The sequence below is a fragment of the Dreissena polymorpha genome, chromosome 3 (genome assembly GCF_020536995.1).
Source record: "Dreissena polymorpha isolate Duluth1 chromosome 3, UMN_Dpol_1.0, whole genome shotgun sequence".
Classification (NCBI taxonomy): Eukaryota; Metazoa; Mollusca; class Bivalvia; order Myida; family Dreissenidae; genus Dreissena; species Dreissena polymorpha.
The window spans coordinates 93422127-93447660 of record NC_068357.1 but is presented as its reverse complement, the minus strand read 5'-3'; the positions used below and the strand labels follow the sequence as shown (position 1 = coordinate 93447660).

The following is a 25534-nucleotide window of genomic DNA, read 5'->3' as shown; positions in this document are numbered from 1 at the left end:
TTGTATTTGCGTTCACCAATAAGAAAACCTTACAGATTATGCAAATTTTGTAAGTTTTAGTAACAACATAGAATAAAATAGCATGGTATATGATGGACAACTGTTATAAACTTAGATACATACATGTACACCTACATAAAAATGAGCAATATACATATACTGGCTTACATGTTAATAAAATATGATGTTTACTATTGATGTTTATTTGATTCTTATGTTTGCAATACACCTAATAAACATAATTGTGTTTTATGTTGTATCTTTTTGTAATACCAGTGTATTTTTGTCTTTTCAATTTCAGGTACCACTACTGTTTCTTGACACAAATTGTTTTTCTACTAATTTGGTTAAAAAATAGTGGTGTGTGTTTTCATCGTTGCTGTAATAAGGGGCTGTGAAAACATAGAAAAGCTGGATTGCCATTTCACATATTGACGGGTTTGCCAGGCTCGCATGGTTGTGAGTATAATTATATTTATTTTATGTAATAGGTGATTAATAACTAATTCTGTGAGTATATATTTTCTCTTAACACCAGTGATTTATGTATATATATTCCTAGGTTTTTTAGTATACCATTGTTGTTTGCGGACATTAGTTCTGAAAATTTAATTATGTTTGGATGTTTCCAATAGTATTTTTTAATGTGTAATTTTCTTATTTCCTTGTAAAGTGGGCATTCTAATAAAAAGTGGAATTCATCTTCTAGTGTATTGCAAGATAGGCATTTTCGTTCGTTTCTTGGTATTTTGTTTGGTTTGTGCCACCTTCCTGTTTCTACAGCGAGTCTGTGTGATGATGTCCTGAGACGTGTGAAAGCTTGTCGGTATTTTTTTATATTTAAACTGTTGAGATAGTTTTTGTAGCCAAAGTTGTGGAAAAGTATATAAGTTGATGCTCTTGAGGACATGTGGAGTTCATTGTTTAAGTTTTGCAAGAAAATATCTTGTGCTCTTTGTTTTAGAGATGACATGAATAAGTCTTCGTTTTCAACACCCTGATTTAGCCATACATGAAAAAAGCCTAATTGTTCTAGACATTCTTTTAGTGATTTCACCCAAGATGGTTTGTTTGGGTTAGCTTCTAGTTCTATCAACATCATTTTATATGTGATTTTGATTAGTTTGGTCTCTGGGCATTTTAAGATTTTGAACCAGTATCGAATAATATTAGCTACAATGCTGCATTTTAGAGGAAATCGCCCAAGTTCGCTGTATATAAAGTTATTTTGTGTTTGTAACTTAACTCCTAAAAGCTGTTTGCAAAATTTTAAGTGTATCTTCTCTAATCTTTTACTGTTATTGAAACCCCAAACCTCACTTGCATAATTCAGAATTGGTGTTATTAGTTTATCGAATAGCGATAACGAGTGTTCAATTGAGATATCAGTGAATTTATATAAATATGATCTTAGTTTAAATATTGCTTTTAGGCCCTGTCCTGCAAGTTTATCGAATGTTAGGTTGAAGGATCCTTTTGAGGAAAATGTTATTCCCAAATATTGAAAATTTGTGACAATTTCAAGTTCTTGGTTGCCGTATAGAAAATGTTGTCCCCTTGGGTTTCTTCCTCCTTTCTTGAATATTAAAACTTTTGTTTTCTGAACATTCAGCGTCAATTTCCATTGATTACAATATTGATATAAAATGTCTAATCCATGCTGAAGGTCTTGTTCATTTTCTGACATTATTGTTATATCATCAGCATATAAGAGTAAGAATAGTTTGAGCATGTGGATACTTATTCCGTTGTGGCCTTTTAATATCAATGTCTCTTCAAGGTCGTTTATATACATTGCAAATAGAAACGGTGACAAACAGTCTCCTTGGCGGACCCCGAGGTTGCATATAAAGCTTTCACTTAAGCAGTTATTAAATTTAATGCATGATTTAACATTTGAGTAAAGCGATGTGATGATGTCTAACATTTTACCTCTGATGCCTAGTTTGATAAGTTTGTGCCATATATTTTCTCTTACTAGTAAGTCGAACGCCTTTGTGTAATCGACAAAACAGACAAATAATTTCTTGTTGTTATTTAACATTTGTTGTATCACCGCGTGAAGAATAAAAATATTATCAGTAGTACACATGTTTGATCGGAAACCGGCTTGTGCTTCTACGTAAACACTGTAATTTTCGGCCCATGCATTAAGTCTATTATTGAGGATTCTTGTGAATAGTTTTCCGAGTGTGCTTAGTAGTGTAATTCCTCTATAATTCTCTGGATTGTTTATGTCTCCTTTTTTATGCAGTGGTATTATGAAACCGTTTGACCATTTTTGTGGGAAGTAGTTTAAATTGAAGATCTTATTAAATAATTTACTTAAATAGTTAAGAAGATTATTTATGCCGTATTTGAAAATTTCGTTTATGAAGTAGTCTGGTCCTCCTGATCTATTATTTTTCAACTCTTTACATGCTTTAAGTATTTCATCATTGCTTATTTCAATGTTTAGTTCTTCAAACATAATATTGAATTCCCCTTTAACATATCTTTCATTAAAATGTAGGGTGTCTTCATCTGCTTGGTAGAATGTTGAGTCTGGACAGTTTACTGCTTTAAAATATCTAGCAAAGGTATCATGTGTTATGTTTGTAGATGTGTTATTTGTACATAAGCTTTTTAATAGTTTCCAGTAGTCCTTTGCGTTGTTCATTCTAGCATTAATTAGTTTTTCTGTATTTTTTCTATCGTGTTTGAACTTTTTTGATCTTACGAGTGATTTGTATTGTGACCTGACTTGTACCATATTTTTCCTGTTTTCGTCACTATTATCAGATCTGTAATTATTGAGGGTTTCGTAAAAATCTGTCTGTTTTTGTTTACATTCATTGTCAAACCAACTATTCTGTGTTTTTGTCTGTTTATTTCTGTTTTTGATGGGGTTTTTAATGGTGAGCAAGTTTTGTTTAATAAGTTGCAAAATGTTTCAAGATTATTATCAATTTCTGAAGATTGGGTAATTGTGTCTATATTTGAGGTTAGATTGTGTAATTCATGTGTTATTTCTTCAGATTCAAGGTTATTGATAAAAAATAATCTTTTATTTTCATCCCATATAAAAGTATGATCTATTTGCGGTAAGTTTCTTGGTTCATTTTCGCTGTTTATATTTAATTCCGCGTTTCTGTGTTCAGTTTTAATGGAAAATTCTATTTTGCAGTGATCTGATTCTATGCTTGGATCTGATATTGAGAATTGTGTGAACTTTGGCATCATTTCTGGCATACATAGTACATAGTCAACAACACTGCAACCAGCGTCCTTTATACATGTGTACCGACCTAAGTGCGAGTCTTCACATACACGACCATTCATGATACGGAGGCCTGTTTGTTTACAGAAGTCAATTAACAATTTGCCATTTTCGTTAACAATTTTGTCTTGACTGTTTCGCGGCAAGAATACATCTATACTGTAATCATCAGGCATCATATTTAAGTTATGCAGGTATTCATCATTTACAAAGTCATTGCGATTCCCAGTTCTGGAATTAAAATCACCTGTAATAATAAAGCTAGTTTTGTTTTCATATATAGCATTAAATTCTACAATATCTTGTATTAATGAATCATAAATGTTTTCATCATCATACACTTCTCTCGCACTGCCAGTTGGTACATTGTATAAAAGACATACAAATACATCATTTTCAGAATTGAAAACAGACTTATCTATTTTTAACCAAATTATTCTATCATTTTTATATTTAAGCAATTCTACATTTTGTTTTAGATTATTTCTAACATATATAATAAGTCCACCACTGTCTCTTTTTGCATTTTTATGCTTGTTAGTTCTGTTCAGTATAAAATGTGAAAAGCCGTCCACTGTGCAGTTGTGGAGTTTGTTCAACCAAGTCTCTGTTAACAAAATTATGTCTTTATTCAAAAATAATGATTGCACTTCTTCACTGTTGTTTAATTTGTCAAATCTTCTTCCAATTAATCCTTGAATATTCCAAAGGCAGAAATCGAGTCCATTTTTCTCCTGTATTTCCTATTGTGCTGTGCGTGGGTGTTCCTGGTTTGTCCCAGCATTTGGTGTGTTTATTGGAATCGAATTGTTTACATCTTTGGGTGGTGTATTGTATTTGGGTTTCCCCGTGTTTCTATTTATAGAAGCGGAGCGGTTTCTTTGCGTTGCACGTGGCGTCGGCGGACCTTGTGTAGTTTTGTTTTTCATAGTGTTATTGAGGACATTTGAGAGTGCATTAACGTTTTTGGATTTTGTGGTCGTTCGTCCTCTAGATGCCGATGCCGTGCGTATATGTTGTGTTGTTGCTTTCGGTTGTTTGTACCAATTCTCTGGTGTTTGTTCCATATGCGGTGGTTCGGCTGCCAATTCGTGCGATTGCTCTCGATTTTGTGGTTTGTCTGTCGAGTGGGCGTGGCTCATAGTTGTCTCCGACTGCGTTTCGTGAAAAACTTCCGTTTCTAAGTTTTTATTGTTTGTGATTGTTGAGCGAATCTTGCCACGAAATAAACGCCAGTAACTGTCTTGCTAATATGGCGGGAAAGTGAGCGGAATTTTAAAAATTAATACAAGTAATTAAGGGTATACAACGGCAAACTCTGCATGGACGTCGCCATCTTGATAATCACGTGATTACCCCCTTTGAGACACAATCAGAGTAGTTTTCGTTTCATTAAATATATCTACCCACCAAAGTTGGGTTTACACCAAAAGTGTGGTACTACAGTTCCTTCTGTTAACAAAATAAAAAAACAATTCCAGTGCCTTCAGCGCTTTGAATTTATTTTACTAAAAACCTATGTTTGGGCGTAACAGGACACACTCTATTTAGTCAAAGATCTATCACTAAACAAAGATTCCCGTCAATTTTCGCGGCAACCGATATTTCAATGAAGTGAGAAAGTGACGCGCGTCAGCTTATCGTGATAAACTTATCTACATGTACACATGTGAAGGCATGTGGTGTCACACGCATACCAGTAAACGTTATTAATCCACAATTGGGACATGGTCTCCATTGACGAGAATACATTTGTGCCTCAATCGCAGATGTGTATTCAAAGTGTGTTTCCTCCTAATAATATGTATCCGTAGTAAGTGAAGGAAAATAAATGTTTTTAATATGTTATGAGAATATAGCATTGAACACAAAATATTAAGTAAACTGTAACAATATCATTAAACAAATAAACATTTACCTCATTGGTTATATTGAACTAAATAATTAAGTTTTCCCTTTTCTTCTTGCATAAAAGCCATTTTAAGATCTGAGGCATGTCTTATATGGTGATTTCTTATATCATATATGTGACTTGAGTATGTTGATGCCTTAGATTAGATTATTACATTCAAGAGGAACTTTAAAGTATGTGTTTTATGTTGTTTGAGGCATTTGTCGACCACGTATTTCTATATGTGCCTACATTCAGTGGAAGTGCATTTTCTTTAAAATTGCATGTCAATTCGTTTTTTATTCCATTTTGTATTTGTGAAAGAGAGGAGATCCATCTTAAAATTGTTATCAAGCTATCACAATCTGTTGTAAAGGACATGTAGCAAAAATGCGAACAATAGTTTACATTGTATTGTTTATGCGATTATTAAATAAATAATGAACTAAAAGGGATTTAGTCTAGACTCGAACATGGTTAATAATAAAAAAGACTAGCATTAGGTGTAACTGATTAAAGAATATCTCTGAAGCTGTATTTCGTTTCAAAATCGTTGGTAATACAGTTAGATTAAACCTATTCATTTTAGCTCGATTGCATCAAAAGCCTCACTCTTATTGAAACGCTATCGAGTCCGTTTCCTCTGCCTAGAACCAGTACTTGGTGTCTTTGGGGGTGATCTCAAGATTTACAATTAGTGAACCAGTTTCAAACCAGAACCAGTTCCGGTACACGTTTAGATATTTTAAGACTCCTCTTCAACTTGTAATACAGAAAGTGCTTCATTCATTAAGGTTGAACTTTTCTCATATGCAATCCGTCGATTTCCGAAATTTCGTAAACAATCGTGACGGCTGGATGCTTGAAATTTCAATGAAGCATTACCTAGTTCAAAAACCGAAATGAATGCATTACAAAATCAATAATTTAAATCACGCAATCTACTTGTTTATGTTGATGTATGAATTTTTGTGTATTTTATCAACGTTATTTTCCGTTTACAAAAAAATTGGCCCAAAACCTACAAACAGGTTATGTATTGAACCTATGTACATGTATCACGTCCGGTTCACTGAATTAGCCTTCCAAGGGGTTGTTTTAAATCATTCAGTATTGGTACATTTAAATATTTGAGCAAGCCTTTTTATTCGTGTTTTTTGTCAGAATGATTACTTGTTAGTTTTTACTCCGTCTTCTTTACTTTATTAAAACTTGTTATGTACATCTTTTCATGTTAAATGAGCTATAGCAGTTGCCCCCTCAAAAGGAAAATTCTATGAAAAAAATATATAATATTTCGCGTAAGGATTTTTTTTACCCTGGTTCATTTAAAGCAAAAAGGTCATTCCAATAAACAATTTACTAGAAAAAATGGTTCACTGTTAAAGAACACTTTCAGTATTAATATTAACCTAGTTTGTTTTAAAATAGCATGCCCATCACTGTCCTTATTTTTGGTTATTACAATTTAATCAGAAATTATAATGTGATTGATTTTGAATGAAACGCTTAGCAACTAGATCCCTTTTATAGATGTAAAAACATTAGAGAATGCAGACATAATAAAATTATCTTTTGAAAATGAATGGAACGATCTCTCATAGTATTCTGTTTAACATTACTCATTTGTGTTTTTTCAGGTAACAAATGCTCAGGACACCGGTCATTTGTGTGAGGTGTTTGTGAATCAATAAGTCATTAAAGGTTAGCATGCCCTTCAGTGTTTGCGGGCATGCCAATGCTCAGCGTGGACCATGAATATGGTAACATTTATGACCAAAGCGAATGCTTAGTCTGGCTTCCGTATTTAAATGAATATCCCATTGCTTATTGTTATTTTAAGCTGAATATATATATTTATTTATATAGGTTATATTTATATATTCACATATATTCATATACATATATACATATTCACACAAAACATTTCTCATATTTAGTCTGCCCAATATATATACAGGACAGACTCAGTAAACAAGTATCATAGAACTTGTTTTATGTGTCTTATTTTTGACACCAAAATTCCAATAGTGGCTAAATGAAATAGAATGGAAGTGTCCCCAAAAAAATATTGAAGTAACATCTACATTTCGTTATTTGTACCGTATATTGATTCGATAAAAAAGAAATAATCAGTTAATTGCTACTCTGTGTTTACATGGTGGTCTCTATTCAATTTTCAAGCCTCTATTGAAATATGCACTGTTCAATGAAGGTTTGCATTTACAGAATTGTAACAGTAACGTTTTCACTCACGTTTATACCTTTATCTTGACTTTTTGTTGCGTAACTCTCTTTGAATATTTCATGATTCATTTCAGTACTTAAAGGCTCCGTGTTTGTTTCAGGCCCAAGTTGACAGCTTATCGTAGTCTCCGTATGCAGTCCTTCAATATGTTCGGATTCAACGTCAGGCGTAGAGCCAGTTGGTATATCACCCTCTATTAATGTTGCATGTATGTCAGTACCTTTAGGCTCATTTTTGTTTGTGGGCTCGGGATGACTACTTCTTGCATTTCCCATATGAAGTCCTTCAGTATCTTCGGATTCAACACTAGACTTGAAACACAATTTCCTTTTATAATAAAAAAGTATGACTCCTGGTAGTATTAAAAGAACGACGATAAAAGTGACGGCAACAATGGCCCATATTGCCTGCATTTGGGGTTGAGGACCTTGTTTGTCGGCTGTATGACCAAACGCCTTCACTGATGATGTTGTTGATTCTATTGGGCCTTGGTTGTTAGAAGCATGTTTTACAGAGGTCTCTCCTAATGTTGTTTTTGTGGAGACACTATATTCTTTGGTGGTATTACTCTCGGGTGTATGTTCATATGTTTCTTCTGTAGTGACTGCCAATAATTTAGTGACATTGCTCTGGGTTGTAATTGATGATTCAGTGGTATGACCAAACGCCATCACTGATGATGTTGTTGATTCTTTTGGGCTTTGGCTCTTAGACGCATGTTTTACAGAGGTCTCTCCAAATGTTGTTTTTGTGGTGACACTATATTCTTTGGTGGTATTACTCTCGGGTGTATGTTTATATGTTCCGTCTGTAGTGACTGTCAATACTTTAGTGGCATTGTTCTCGGTTGTAATTGACGATTCAGTGGTGCCTATACAAGTACACATAAGCATTCCGATCTTTTCGTCATTGCATTCAAGAATTTTGATTGTATTTTCTGTGCATCCTTCCTTGCAGCTCCATCTCAAAACACTACCGTGTGCCAGATTATCATTTGTAAGGTTTTCTGGTCTTACAGTGGAACCATTGTACGAAAGTTTGCAATCGCAAAAACAGCTCAATACCGAGTACATCAATTCCTGAGACGCCTCACATTCATAAGACGTATTTTCATTAGCCAATCCAATTGTGGTATTTTGAACATCAGTCTTACATTTAAGGTAATCCAGAGTTTTATTCAAAATCAAGTTTTCTAAGCAACTATAATTCATTCCAATGAAGCTATCGCAATCTAACGGTTTACAGATTGGCTTCATACCCAAAGTTCCGTCTGCCTGGCATAAAACAGAGGAAGGACCATCCAACACGTAGCTGTCATGACATGTTACTTTTACAATGCTTCCATAATCATGTCCAATACCTCCACCGGTGTTTAGGTTCGCATAGTCAATTATTCCAAAATCTGGACACTTCATGATATCACATGTTGGTGATTTTCCTTCCCATCTACTTTCGTTGCACGTTTGTATGCTCTGTACGTCCAGTTCATAACCAATATTACAGGTGAATGTAACTGTCGAGCCATCAGTGTATGATGTCTGGTTTGGGGTGAAAGCTGCATTCTTGACAGCTGGCGGAAGGCAGTCCGCACCAGTTAACACAGCATCTGAAAGAATTACAATGTGGGTTTTAAACAAACATTTCCAAATTGCGTGAAATAAAAAACAACACACGCAATTCTTACAATTGAAAAAGTAAAATCTTCGGCAAGTAACGTGTCTAATTAACTTTGCATATCGGTTTAACAAACCAACAAACCTGATGCAGCTAGAAAAATACAGAAGTCAATCATGATGCAGCCGATATAACATTGTAATAGTTTTAACATTTGTAAAAATTGGTCGATAATAAATAACTTTAGAGTTATTGCACGTAATTAATTTTCATAATCAACATGTTGTAATACAACTACTACTAGAGCTCTATTACAAGTATACGTTTTTTTAATAAAATAGAGACCCGATTTTATTTCCGTTTTAGATAAGATAATAACAATTAACTTATAACTTAGCATGCAGGTATCCAAAAGCAACATTACGCAAAACGTCAAGGGCGTGAAAATAGAACAGATCAATCAATTAGATGGCAAATTGGCATCATAGCATGATTATGTCGGTGATCTAGATCAACGTCTTAATTGTTAAATGTTGTTTTTAAGCCTATAAATGGAAGATAACACAAGTAAACATACTGAAACGTTAAATCGAAATAAGGTTGGACATGTGTTTAAAGTGTCTTGTATAAATCAAGACTAATACTGTTGAATGAGATGTATGCGCACAAAACATTAATATCATTTGTGTATAACTTTTGGACTAATGCGTTTCTATATATATATATATATATATATATATATATATATATATATATATATATATATATATATATATATATATATAATATAAGTTTTAAGACGACCATAATGCCACGACGATTCAGCATGGTAATGTAATGATAATTAGAAACGTAAATAGCATTTCAGTGCAATAATTTGTTAATTCTTCATTGAAAGATTACTTTTGTTATTTTTTTCTATGACGTCCGTAATGAAACAAACTTCATACATATATACTCTTTATTGTCAGTCTTAATTTTATTGTGTAGAGCGGTCTATAGGTTACCTACAAATTGCCTGTTAGCAGTAAATATATTGCCATTATGTCGTATCACAATTGAAAGAGAGACTATGCCTGCTAAGATCACTTTGTTTCTGTGTTAACAACAGTAAACATATGAACATAAAATCCTATAAATCTGGGTTTCTTACTTGAAGATCAATTGCTAGTTGACATTTCGTGTATTTCATGTGAAAGAAACATTCGATATGTAGTGAATAACAGGTTACTGCATGATCGTTTTGTAATATATCAGACAAGGCTTGGAATAAAATAACGGCGATGCTTTTAATATCTTCGGTTATTTTTTTAAGTCCTGGTCTGATATGTTTTCACTATTATAAATTAAATTTTTAGTAAGGGCTTCTCTATGAGTTGTATTCAAATCTACAGTTAATTTGTGCTCTCATCAAAACTCTTATTTAACCCACTCAGATAAATGCCGAACTGGTTGCAAATTCTTTGTCTGACTTAACACCTTTCTCAAAAGATGTCAAATTTACCCTCATGCACTAAATCTAATATTGAAATGTTTATTTTTTTATTAAGGCATAATTTTCATAAATGAGATTGTTACTGTGTTACATATTCATTTTATCAATACATATTACAATTGGTTGTATTGTTAATTGTTTTACTATTGTGCAATTAAAATTAATTCATAAATACATATTACATTTAGTTTTATTATTATTGATAACTGGTTTTTTTATTATTGTTAATTACTTTCTATTGTATATACTTATTTGTATTAGTTTTTGTCTATTTATATCTGTTGCTGAAGTTTTTGTACTTCTTTTGACCTTTAACATTTGCATAGGAAGGCGTGTCGAAAAAATAGTCCGTTTGTAACATGACGTCACGAGCACTTACATATTCATTCTAAATATTTGGAAAATATTTGTTCACTCGTTTTTTTTTACTTTCTGTTGATAAAATGAAATACTTCTTAATATTAACTTGTTTATTTTGATGAATCTGATTCATTTGTACAATAAAAGATGACTTATCTGTTAAGTCTTAGTAATATGATCTTTCAAGACACATTGATTGATATATGAACTTGCTGTTGAACATGATATAGAGACATACATTATGCAGCGTTTTAACTGGCAAATATCAATGAATTGAAACATTGGTATAGGCATGTCCGTTGCGTCATGAAATCTTAACTGCTTCCAATTTACACCTCTAAACATAGAGTATAGTGTAAATCAAAATTCAAGTCAAACGCGGATCTCGGAAATGAGTACTTATTTTGGCACGGATGTGGTGCATCCTCAATTTTAAAATCTACTTCAACTTCTTAAATTATTGAATGTTACACCCTTATTTTACTAAATGTCCACGCGATTGAGGATTTTGTTTAAGTTGTCATCTACTTGTATTTTCTGAATTATTCCTCGTTTTAATGTATGATAATAACAGGCAATTGCAAAACGCAAAACCTGCATTGTTAGAAGCATGGAATAAACTATACAACCCGAAACTATTCGTACAATCTGCTTATATCAAAATACCATTATTTGCTTATTATAATTGACTTTCAATTATTTTTGGTATCCATAGCAAAGTGGTCAAAATATCGCTTCATCGAATGAACAGTTTTGTATGCTTAACGCAAGCAGTGAGATATTATTTTCCCTTAACGTTCGAGAAATCAACCTGCTATTTTGAATATTTTTCACACACTTCACTATAAGGACTTTGCAACTTTGAAAAAAATACATATTTTGTTTCCGGACAAAATGTATACTTACGAAGACATATCCAAAGACAAACGGCAAATACATCCATTACAACTTCCATGTTTTTCTCTATATGCAGATGTGCATAAAACTCGAGTCTTGTTCATTTGAACAATTCAAACATTTAAGTCCAGCGGACGTAACGCATTTTAAAGCGGAAACTCGCTACTGTATAATCATTGCATTAGGTTGAGTATGATTTAAACCAATCGACTTACAGTCATGCATGCTTCTTCATTTTCCATAGTTTTTTTTCTTATAATCATGACTAATTAAAAATTAAACTTAAAAGAACTAGCAAAATACTAAACTGAGACAAAATGTTGATGGAAGATTGCTAAAATGTTATATGAAAAAAGAACGCCTATTAATGCAAAAGAATAAAAAAAATTGAAGTGAATATGGATCAAATGTAACATCTGGAATTACTTAGGCGTAAGAAGTAGTTTATTTCCACTCATACTGTCGTTGCTATTTTTTCGTGCATACCTTGAACATATTTCGGTTATTCATGCTTATTCCACGGCTTAAATGCTGCGAAACATTCTTTTTCTCGTACATGTTACCTTATTTTGCACAACTAGTGTATTGAAATAAGAAATGAAAAAACTTTTTATAGTAATTTTACTTAATTTACGTAACTCGTGTACCAAAATAAAAGAAAATAAAAAAGGATTGGCCTCCAGACATGCTTTTTTGTCAAAATGTACGTAAAAACAGACAGATTGTCTACCTAACATGTAGGCAAACAAATTTTACTTTGGCTATAACTGCCTCGTTCAGGTCCTTCTTAAATTTGTCCGCAGAATACGCGAAAATACGACCAAAGCTAATAAAATCATTTAACAGTAGGGGGACTACTGTAGGCGTATTTATTTTCCCTCTGAACAAGTATTTTACGAGTTGATATAGAGCTATGGGAAGTGTCCAAATTCAGAAACACATATACACAATACCGGATATATTAGTATATGATTTGTGTCAACATATGTTTCTTCCTTCAAGTGAATTTATCTGGTTTTAATAATAGTTTGAACGTGGCAACTACATTAATTAAGAAAAAAAACGTGTAAAGACGATTATTTAGTTTCTGATTTTCTAAGACGGAACTTTGCCAATGTATACATGCTTTTTAACAGAAACTTTTGCATTTTGATCCTAAATTGTCCAGTGCTCTTTAGATAGAACATTTTGTCCTGTGAGTTGCATCTTCTGTACACGGTTATTGGTGTCTTCTGCTCTAGGTTTATAGATTAAAATTTTTTTCGGTTGTTTATTACTTTATTACCTTTCTTTCATTAAAAGTCTTTTTAAACTATAAGAATGATAAAAAAGAAAACGACAAAAACAGTTAAGCTTTTATCATTGAAATGTCAGTTGTATAGGGACAGTTACTGCCAGGACTCGTGTACACGTTGTTTAGCATCAAAGCAAAGGGAGGCATCCATAAACATGTGATGAACAGCTTAGTTCAACACTATTAAAACGATCATATTGATTAACGAAGAAATTGCTTAGGCTTTTCATATCATGATAGTGTTCACAACCACGCCATCAGCTACTTTCTATTCTCGGGTATTCTTCTATTATTGACACAAGCCAGATACTTTTCATGGCTGCAGCCTTATTTACCTTTCTGAAAGTCTACCGATAGAATCCTTACAGAAAGGACTATTATAATAAGGAGTCTCCGAACCCAGTTGTAAATTAAGTTTCACTTGAATACTATCTGCAAACTTAAAACAGAATAACGAACGTAAATTACTTTATTATGTGCCATAAATAAATGATTTCAACAATTATTTATGGAATACAAACTTCGATGATACACAGTTGAAATTTAAATGTTCATTAAGAGAAATAGAAGAGCACAAAAAAAAATTACAATGTGAAAGCCCAAAATGTCATAAAATATAAGCAAAATGTCACCAACAAAAAATCTGCTATTGATAAAACTTGATTAAATAGAAGAGATTCTACGTTCATATTTTACTTTCTTGGCTCACATGTTTTTTGCAAATTTAACGGACTACTGTTGGGGCAAAATTTTATGTGGCTCTTTATAATCGTGATAATCTGTTTAGGCTAATTTTCATGGGATATTTTGTTCCTCTGGCATACATGGGATAGTTCGTGCACTATTCACGGGATCTATTGCTCAGTGTTCGTGTGATATTCTTTTCACTGTTCATGTATCCTGATAATTGGATATTCTTTTCCCGGTGTTCATGAAATGTTATTTTCACTGTTCAACTGGTATTTTGTTTACCATTCATGTGATCTTCCGTTCACTGTTCATGAGAGATTGTGTTCAATGTGCATTGGATAATTCTGTTCACTGTTCATGAGATAGTATGTTCACTATTCATAGGATATTCCGTTCACTGTTCATAAACTATTGTGTTCACTGTCCATATGTTATTCGGTTTATTGTTCATGAGATATTATGTTCACTGTTTATGGGACATTCGGTTCACTGTTCATGAGATATTATGTTCACCGTTATTTTGCTTGCTGTTCGTGTGACATACTGTCCATTGTTCTGGGGATCTTCTGTTCACTGTTATGAGCTCGTCTGTTCACCGTTCATGAGATATTCTGTTCATGGGAATACGTCATCTGTTCATGTGATTGTTTGTCACCTTGAATGGAATTTTCAGTTGACCGTTCATGGGATCTTCTGTTCATCGTTCATGGAATATTAAGTTCACTTTGCATGTAATATTATGTTAACTATTCATGTGATCTTCTGTTCACTTTTCATGACCTAGTCTAATCACTTATCGTGTAATATTATGTTCACTGTTCATGGGGTGATGGGTGATGGATATTATTTCTCCTCTTTCTTATAATTTAATGTCCAGAAAATGTTGGATAATAATTACTGAAATTACTGAGTATGAGCATGTACCTTCATTTTATAGTTGTTAATACAAAACATGCAAAGATTTTTAAAGACTATTAAACCATGCATATAATAAGAATATGATTAAAAGTAAATTGAAGAGAGGTCGGGGCGTAATTTAATCATTCACGAACGTATGTTGTGATAGTCGAATGATAATGTTAATTACTACGTTGAACAAATAACTCCTAGTAGCGAACGTGTATGGTAACGATAGAGTAAAGAAAACGAAAGTTGTGGACCAAGTGTGAAATATTCGGTATTTCTTACATCTCTATTCATTCTTATATCTTAGTATTCTTCATATCAGTCTGTTAACGCTTTTTTATTATTTTAGGAATCATTACGCGCTTGGCGTTTGAAATCATGAAAGGACACATTCAATCTTGAATTCCTGTTAATAACACTAAAATAATATGTGTTGCAGTTTTAATCAGGTATTAATAATACGATCAAATCTTAATTATATTAAAAATCATCTTTAAAAGGACCTTTTCACGTTTTGGTTAATAGCAAAATTACAAATATTGTTTCAGATTCGCAAATTTTCGTTGTAGTTATGATATTATTGATGAAAACAGTTTATATTGAACATTTACCATGCTTTAAAATACCCATAGTAAGCATCGTTTGGCGATTTAAAAACCCGAAAATAATAAAGCGTTGCAACGCGAAACGATTGAATAATTTGGAGAGTTCTGATGTTGTCGTTATATTTTGTGACACTTCGAGGATTGCTAATATAAAGTATAAAATACATTACTCATTGTATAAGCACGGATTGCCGAGTGTTCTATGCGTTAGGCTTTTACTCCAGGGGTCAGTGGTTTGAGCCCAGTTGAGTGTTACTTTTTTCTTTCTTTAATTATATTCTTTATTTTTACTGGAGCTTTTAAGATACTTAGACAGTTTGATGTCAACCTATATTTGATGTTCAACTCCAAAGATCGTAAGGTTTTTACAGCACTTTGATGTTAACCAGCCTTTGCCATTGAAAACTGTGTATTGTTTTCTATATTTGCTGTTAGTGATTTATCACCATTGTAAGGCGCAGAATATAACAGTGCAATCACCGTCAATATTTCCATCTTCTTCTCTATCACGATTGCCGTATGTCGTCATTAAAATCTTTACCTTCATGTAATTATTATCATGGTTTCACTTTTTTCAAAATATAATACACTATAAGTATTATATATTTATGATAGCATTAGTCCCTAGTAAAGTAATATTTCATGAACCAGACATGAGTGTTCCTGACATATCGATATCAAAGCAAATGATGCTGATTATGGTGTTGTAAATTATGACAGTGATGATGATGAATGTGAAGATTTGATATTAGGATGGTGAAATAATTTATTATTAAAAAAACGGTATGGTGACTTTTATGAAAATGAGAATGTCAAACAGAGACCACTACGACGATGATGATGATGATAAAGACGATTGTGATCATGATGACGCAAATTTTGAAATGATGAAGAACTAGACAGAAAAAAAGTGGTTTCCATTTCATAAGATATATCTATCATATCAACGCACTACGGTCGCTAAAGTGCGGTACTACAGTTCTCTCTGTTTACACAATAACGAACAACTTCAGTGCCTTCAGCGCTTTGATTTTATTTTACTAAGAACCTCTGTCTGGGCGTAGCAGTACACACTCTGTTTAGTGTTCCGCATCCTCAGTGGTTCCATCAACTTTGCACTAACTGAAAATATCAAACCAGGGGACATGTTCATAAAGATCCGTAATAGAAATTCCTCAAAAGCAATTTATTCATAAAGTATCTTGCTTAATGTTATTTATTTATTAATTATTGGTTAAATAATTACCATGTTCGTCATTCATAGACAGCAAAAAGTCTATCAAAGAGAGAATAGTATCTGAAAATAACAATTAAGTAAACTTTAAGTTCTGAGTTCCTACATGAGCGCTGTGATATACATAATATGATATATTTATCATTTGTATTATTTATCTTTCGATTTGCATACATTTGAAATAATACTTTACAAGATCAGGGTGCAGGATCACGTGACTTTGTGGGGTTCCCCCTTTCAACTTTAATGGATGTATACACGACGATAAGTGGTGCTTTATTTCAAATAACTTCCTAAAATTATTTAAAAGTATATATTTTTACAATATATTATTGTAAAAACGTTATTATGGAGCAACACAAAATCGATTTAGAAAGTGACACACTTTTTCTCACATGTGGGAAAATTGATTTTCTTTCATATTGAACTTCGGTTTTATGTGTAAACTGTAATTACTATTTTATTATGAATTAAATTATTTGTTCATAGACGGAATATAACACAAAATTTTCAATGCGATCTGTATTCACAACATTTGCACTATATTTTTATTCGGTAGTTACATTGTTTAGCAAAAACAATCAGAAAGAAAAGACAGACAGATGCCACATTGATCCTTGGTGTCGGGGCACTTTATGGAAATTATCGGATCAGCAATCAATTGCATTTCAACACGACCGGACAGGATAGGACTTAAATAATAACCTGAGTCAAACTATACTGTGGTGAGCACCTTTATGCCATAAAGATGCAGTACAACAATACATGGGGACCGGCGAATGTGATTTGTTTCCTGCCACCCACAAGCTTACCTTCGAGTTTGATTGGACGTGATGGTTTATTGGAGTCGATGTAAGCGTCATGGATGGGTTCCCAAGGGCACTCACACTGCATACAAATAGACGGCAACTACCTGCTTGCGGCGTCCACAGCACCGAACCGATCAGCAAGAGAGGCAAAAGACTGTTGGGTATTGCGGGCTATTCCGGCTGTCGGTTGGGAAGGCTTCAGTTTATCTGGTCGGAGTGATCCCCAATATAATTTCTGCATAAATTTAAATGTAGTTCAATGTCTATGAATTCGTGAACAATGATTCTGTTTATAATGAACTGTTACATTTATCTTCGATTTCAGTTCATTAAATACATAATAACTATAAAATACGCGTGTTCAGTTACTTGTCCAACTAAATTAGCAAAATTTTACAATAAAAATATTAAAGCTCTATGACAACCCGCAACGGCCTTTGTACTACGTTACTAAAGTGAACCGACAGAAGCTTAAGTCTTTATGTGCTTCAGCTACCTGACTAATAATCAGGTAACTGTGTTCTTAAATTATTATTTGAATAAAGCAAAACTGCATTCACTTTATTTTCAAGAATGAGATATATTCATGCAATAATAATTTGAAACGCAACCAATATATGTATACAACGTTAGGAAATACTAAGGTGGTCAAAGGACATTTGAATAGTACATTGTCTCAAGGCCCAAACAAAGCGATGTGCCACCATATTATTCGGGTTATCCATGTAATCCGATGTCCGGCCTTCTATAAAAAAAGAGAAAAAAAATTGTACAAATGGGCATGTAAACCCTATACAATAACAATGTCTATTTGTATATTACATTAACATTTGCGTTTGTGCAATACGTCTCGAAAAAGACAATCGTTACCGGGATATTTGAATGCAAGCGTCTAAAACAGTAAGGTTCCATTAGCTAACGTCTTTACACGTTATAAAGTTCAAAACCTCTTCATTTATAAAATTAAATTTCTGAGAACTTTCACAACTGACATCTTTGAAATAGGACAGGATTCTTCCGATTACACGGCAGTCCGAATACAATTAGTATCACATCTCATGTAAATCGATATTGTTTTAATCTTACAAATATTACAGAATCCTTTTCCCGGACAGTGTTTGGAAATAAACGCAATATATTGTTAACATACATCTGTGACAAAACATTTTCTGCCCAAACTTCAGACATCTCTTAATTCTTCATATCGAAGTATGCTTATATAAAAATGATTGAGACATTTTGCAATGACAATTATCAAGCACTAAATGATATTTAAAAGTTTTCCTTAAACGTCTTTTTCTTTAACATCTACAGTTTGTTTGTTTTACATTATAAACGTTTAATACATTCAAAATGGAAAAAATGCGAGGAGTAAACTAGTATTACTGTCATTAAAATGACGGACGATACAATCGCTATACGCATTCTGCAAGATGTCTGTGGCATATTCAATGTAGAAAACAATGTATTGCACATTAACTTTAAATATTCCTCGTTATTGTTTAGGGTTGAAGCGTTTAACAGTTCAAAACATAGATTCTGCAAAATACCGATGGTGACTAAACTTTCGATAAAAGAACGTCTGCATGAAATCAGTGCAGTAATAAAACCGGAAAAACAGTTTGAATTCGTGTGTGTTTTACCTTTGTCCGCCGAAAAAAAAGACAATAAATAAATATATGAATGAATAAATATATATATGTGTGTATATATATATGTTTCTTCATGATAACACATGTCATATAAGATTGTCATAGCTAATAATCCGGTAATACATATATAGTTATAGGGAAATAAACTCACACGTTTTGTACATCTTTAGCATTGCAAGATAAATGTATAGAAGTCTAGATACTAGATACTTATCTTGATTATGTCAGGAAAAATATGTTTTTACAACGACACCATTGTTATCTACCTACCTAACAACACTAGGCGAATTTGTCAATACAGTGTGATTTTGTCTGATTGCTGTCTCAAATCGTTAACGTGGTCAGATTATATCCAATATGTAGGTTGATTTGTTTGTATATTGGTATATAACATTGTAAATAATCGGTATTTGAAAATGGTATTATGTTAAATTTTCGAACCAAAATAAAAATTAATTTTTTTAGACCTCAATATTTATTCTAATATTAATACAGCTGCACACAGGAAAGATATATGCCAACACTTTTCATAAGAACATAAGTTCTTTTAGCATACATTCCCCACCATCCATAATGCTATTATGTTATAGATATTTTGTTTTCCTTTTCATAAAACATAATTTATACTAAATACTGTATGTCCTATTTGTTTTTGCAGCAGAGCAGGGTTTTTGTGTATATTTTTTGGTGGTGCACACATGTTTGTCTGTGTTCTTTGTTTTAAATTCCTGTTTACATGTTTTTATATCTTTCATAAGTGTATTGTTAAAGTTTTGTCTGTTTTATATGCCACTGACAATTTACCATATTCTATTTTATGATCGAATACTGATACTATGTTTTGTTATGACTGAACAACGCATTATTTCCTTTTACTGTCGGGGTTTGAACGATAGTAGAAAGAGATTGGATGTAATGAATTAATTAAAAAAGCTTAATGCTGATATCTATTGTTTACAAGATGTTCACTGTAATGCACAAATGGAAAAAATTATATACTCACATGGGGTGGGGATTGCTTCATTAGTTTTGGGTCAACTAATTCGAGGGGTGTTGCCATATTATTGAAAAATAAATTACAAATTACAGTAAATTCAGTCGAAAAAAATGATTATGGAAATATGATAGCCCTTAATCTTAGTTTCTGTTCCAAACAGTTTACATTACTAAACTTATATGGCCCAAATACAGACAACCCGTCCTTTTATAAACAAGTATTTGATACAATTGATAAATTTGGCAATACAATGTATATTATATGTGGAGACTTTAATTTAGTGCTTGACACACTGTTGGACAATATTAACTATAAACATTTCAAAAGTAATAGGAAAGTTAGAGACTTGTTATTGGGGGAAATAGTTAAAAGGGAATTGAAGGACACATTTAGATATATAAACGGTGAGAAAAAAAGGTTACACGTGGAGACGTACTAACCCATTGCAACAGGGCCGTCTGGACCTTTTCCTTATTACAAATAATATGATTGAATATTGATTAAAATAATTAAATGCTCAAATACAATTAAGCTACAGATCTGATCATTCTATTATTGACATGGTTATAAGTTTCGAAAAAAATAAACACGGTAAAGGTTTATGGAAATTTAATAACTCGTTAATATCCGATATTGAATTTTTGACAGTAATTAATACTGTGATAGACGATATTAAACGGCAATATTGCATTCCTATATATAATTTAGACATATTAAACGCGATTGAAGACAGCCAAATATAGTTTGTCATAAATAATCAACTTTTCTTAGAAACACTTTTAATGGAGATTAGAGGCAAGACCATCTCTTATTCAAGTCACAGAGCAAAATTAAGAAGAACACACGAAAGTATATTAATATCAAAAATTGAAATATTAGAGCAATCACTGACGGAAGAAAATAAGGAATTATTAATAACACTAAAAAATTAACTAGAAACTATTAGACAAGAAACTATGAAGGGTTGCTTTATACGTTTCCGTTCGGACTGGATAGATAATGGAGAAAACCCTACTAAAATGTTTTGTAACTTGGAAAAACGTAATTTTCTTTCCAAAAATATATCTTGTATTCAGAGAGAAGATGGAACATTTATATATGAACCTGAAAATATTCTTAAGGAAGCAAATTGCTTTTACAAAATTTTATATTCAGAACAACCCACAACCAAACCTGATCTCAAAATTGAATTTAAAAATGATGAATTTCCCAAATTAACAAATTTAGAGGCGGACATGTAAGAGGGTATTCTTTCCTTACAAGAGGTGTCAGTTACGCTTAAACACATGAAAAATGACAAAAATCCAGGCTCCGATGGATTCTCTGCAAATTTCTTTAAAGTTTTTTGGAAAAAAATGGGGGTATTTGTGGTAAGAAGCATTAATTATTCATATAATATAGGTTCACTTTCAAAAACTCAAAAGCAGGGAACTATAACTTGTATTCCAAAGGAGGGTAAGCCTTTACAATTTTTAAAAAGTTGGAGACCAATTTGCCTGTTGAATACAGTTTATAAATTAGCATCAGGAACGATAGCTAACAGACTTAAGTCAACCTTAAACGAATTAGTGAATAATGACCAAACTGGTTTCATTAAAGGCAGGTACATGGGAGATAACACGCGATTATTATATGATATTATGAGCTATACTGAGTGCAACCAAGTCCCTGGCCTATTGATGCTAATTGATTTCGAAAAAGCGTTCGATACTTTATCATTCAGTTTTATAAAAACAAGTGTTTGATTTTTTAACTTTGGGCCAATGTTTAAGAACTGGATAGCGCTTTTTTAAATAATATGGAAAATGCGGTCCAGTTGAATGGGTTTTTGTCAGACTTCTTTATAATAGGACGAGGTTGTCGTCAGGGAGACCCTATTTCAGCATATATATTTATCCTTTGTGCAGAAATACTAGCTATTAAAATAAGAAAATGTAAGCAAATGAAGGGAATAGCAATTGACTATGAAGAATATAAGATATCACAATTTGCTGATGATACCTATTTATTAATGGACGGGTCGGAAGAAACCTTGAATATTGCATTACAATTGTTGCACTCCTTCTCACAATATTCAGGCCTGAATGTAAATTTTGAAAAAACTCATGTTGTCTGGATAGGAACCTTAAAATACAGCACACGATCCATAAAAACAAGATGGAAACTAGTGTGGGGATGTACCCAATTTAAATTATTAGGTTTAACTTTCGATGTTGATCTACCTTAAATGATTTAGCTAAATTATAATGACAAATTAGTTAAATTAGAAAATATCATTGCACATTGGAACAGAAGAGAGCTAACTCCCCTAGGTAGGATAACTGTTGTTAAGACCTTGTTACTTCCAATGTTTATTCACCTGTTTGTCTCTTTGCCACAACCCGGAGAGGCTATTTGTAAAGTTTTAAATGATAAAGTACTCAAATTTATGTGGCAAGGGCCTTCAAAAATCAAAGCAAAAGTCATAACAAAATATTTTGATGAAGGGGGACTCAAAATGGTGGACATAAATGCATTTATGAAAAGTTTAAAATTATCATGGATAAGAAAAGTTATTCAAGGCCAGAACAAATTTACATCCTTGGCTAGAAAGTTAATAGCTTTTAATATACTTAGTAATACAGGCAGTTTATACGCAATTTCGGCTGTTAAAAATATAACCAACGCTTTTTGGATAGATGTTTTAACAATATATTCTGACTTTGTTAAGAGTATTAATATTGACTCTGTTGATAAACTTGTAGATATGCCTTTGTTTTTTTAATAACTGTTTATTAATCAACAATAAATACATTTTTTGGAAATATTGGTATGATGATGGCATTCGGTTTGTTAAAGATATTATAAAGACAGTGGGCAGATTTTGTCACTGCAAGAGCTACAAGCCAAAATGAATAAACCGGTACACTTTTTACATTATGAAGGTATAAAAAAGGTTCTTTCCACATACATTGTCTCGGTGCAAAATGTAAAATTAAAAGATTATAAAGTACATTCATATCCCATTGTGTCGACCTATATAAAACCTATCATTCTGAATTCTTGTAATAAGTTACTATACAATATGTTAAAAGAGAACTCTGAAATCCCCACATGCCAAACAAAATGGAATGAATACTTTGCAGATGATTCCATACAATGGAAAAATGTCCATGGACAAGTGTTTAAAAAAACGCATAATGCATATATTCAATGGTTACAAACTAGAATTATCCACATAATATTGGGAACAAACTCACTCCTTTTTAAAATGGGCTTGTCCGATAGTAAAACATGCACATTTTGCAAAATATCAGAAGAATCAATTACCAATTTATTCTGGGATTGTAACACAGTAAAAATACTTATTAAAGATATCTCGGATAGCTTAAAAAAACGCAAATATACAAATAGTAATAAACAGAAAAATGTTCCTTCTTGGTGATACAAACGTAAATGACAACTGCTTTATTCTTTTCATGGAAGTTAAAAAGTACATTTTTGAATGCAAAAGGAAAGAAGTAATTCCAAATTTTCAGGGATTTAAGGCTAGCCTAAAATTATCTTTAAATATATATGCAAACACAACAAATGAATCAAATAAAGGAATTTTTTGGATAGTTATAAGATTAATATGTAATTCATAAATGCATGAATAACAAAAATAACTGTTATTAACTCGCATTATATATGAAACTTGCAAAATGTGTTTTCTTAATCAAGTGTCACTATGTTGTTTGCATATTGATCATAAAGTTTATATTGATTGTGTTGTAAACTGCACTCTAAGTGTAAAATCAAACTTTGTTAAAAAGGTCCATTTTTAATGACACTAGCAAATGTACTAGGTTTTATCTTTTTGAACACTGTAACCATAGTAGTTGTAAATCTGACTCTTTTCTTGTGTTGCTATGTTATTTGCATATTGATCATAAAATTTATATCGATTGTGTTGTAAACTGCACTATAAATGTAAAATCAAACTTTGTTAAAAAGGTCCATTTTAATGACACTAGCAAATGGACTAGGTTTTATCTCTTTGAACACTGTAGCCATAGTTGTTGTAAATGTGATCCTTTTCTTGTTTAAGAATTAACACTTAATATTATTGTGCTATACATAAATTATTTAAGTTAAGTAAAAAAGGTAAAAAGGTTGAAGGAAATATGATCCTAATTCAGCTTGAGTAATGATTGTATTAATATAGCGAAAACACATTACATATGGTAATTTAAGTATGTGAACGAACATGCCTTTGTAAATTGTGTGTATATGTATATATTATGAATGAATAAAGGCATTTAAACAGGAAAAAAATATATAAATGATTATCATAACAAAAGCATATCATATTCAAGCACATAATACCTCTGTCAAAGCTAAATGCCACATGTTTGCCCATAACATTATTATTGCAGGAATACAGAGGTTTTAAAAGGCTATGCATAGGTGGATTTTAAAATGCCACATAGCCATTGATTTTGAAATTTCATTAACATTGAAATGTCAAACACACTAAGATTTTGAAACGACAATCATAAAGGAATATGAAATGTATTTTATTTTAAATCGCCATCGATTACATGAATTCCTAATGCTATAAATAAATGGATTTTGAAGCGTAATGCATACAGATATTTTGAAATGCCATTCATGCAGGGACTAAGAAAAGCCATGCATACATGGATTTTGAAAATAAGCCGATATGTTCGTCGTTTCGGGAAGTGATTCAGGTGAAAAAAATAAGTCATGTTCAATTCTCGTTCAGCCTTACCCAGATTTTATTCTGAATTTGGGATTGAACAACACAAATAAAACTTTTTTAAACATTAACTATATTTATCACATGACATGGAACGAACTTATATTTATTGGTGTAACTTAGTCAGCGAATCGTTAATCTTAAATCATGTGGCGTATCTGTGAATATATCTTAGATGGCACTCGTGATTACACGATTGTGTATGTCATAATAAAATTATCATGTTTTAATTATTGTTATGTTACTATTACAGAATTAAATTGCTTATTTTATTAAATTTGTATTGTCGATCAGTAATGTCAACGACTTCTAATAAAATTTAAGTTTATTGTTTTTAAGTTACTAATTTTAAATGATAAATTTCAGACCATGTGTATTTTACAGAATCGTACTTGAATAGTTACCTGTTAAGCTTGCCGCAAGTTCTAATGTCTGATGCGCTTGAATGTCTTTCTGTAAGCATTGAATCAGGCCATTTCGCACGAAAAGGACCGGCCGAGTCAGGCGCCAAGAGGCTATAAACAAGTATAAGTACGAAATTACATTTCATTTGCTGTGTGCTTTTTAAGCATCATAAAACATTTATATAATGACAATACTAAACTTGTTTAACATCAGAATCATTGTTGATATGTAATTCGTAACGAGAAAAAAATCTTAAAAATAATGTTATTTTATTTGAAAATTGTTTTATGAAAGCGATTTATTTCGGAAAACATTAATAGCTTCATGTATTGACGGTAACTTACAGTACTAAGCCACTTTTGAATAAATTATGACAAAAAATCAGGCGCGAAAACTTACGGCGGCTTTCTAGTCGCCATCTTGACGTTGTATCTAAC

General features: G+C 32.1%; 1 protein-coding gene across 4 annotated transcripts; it reads right to left on the bottom strand.

The window, feature by feature from the left end:
* Positions 1 to 25534, bottom strand: LOC127875324 (uncharacterized). 4 transcript variants are annotated; one of them, XM_052420313.1, is made up of 6 exons: positions 25442 to 25521; positions 25097 to 25207; positions 17306 to 17537; positions 16334 to 16381; positions 8128 to 9004; positions 1 to 7914 (listed from the first exon to the last, which is right to left on the bottom strand). In XM_052420313.1, the coding sequence occupies exons 3-6, from the start codon at positions 17385 to 17387 to the stop codon at positions 7374 to 7376; spliced, it is 1548 nt and encodes a 515-aa protein (XP_052276273.1). In that variant the 5' UTR covers positions 17388 to 17537; positions 25097 to 25207; positions 25442 to 25521; the 3' UTR covers positions 1 to 7373. The 4 variants fall into 4 exon arrangements, 3 of the variants coding, with proteins under 3 accessions (XP_052276273.1, XP_052276270.1, XP_052276271.1); XM_052420310.1 differs by having other exon boundaries at positions 1 to 9004; XR_008047366.1 differs by lacking the exons at positions 1 to 7914; positions 8128 to 9004 and having other exon boundaries at positions 16277 to 16381; positions 25497 to 25534.

Coding starts and splice junctions, on each gene's coding strand:
- LOC127875324 (XM_052420310.1), bottom strand. CDS start 17,387: ATGCAGTGTGAGTGCCCTTGGGAACCCATCCATGACGCTTACATCGAC. Junction 16,382..17,305: donor ACGTCCAATCAAACTCGAAG/GTAAGCTTGTGG, acceptor TGATATTTTCAG/TTAGTGCAAAGTTGATGGAA. Junction 9,005..16,333: donor GATGCGGAACACTAAACAGA/GTGTGTACTGCT, acceptor TAATTCTTTCAG/ATGCTGTGTTAACTGGTGCG.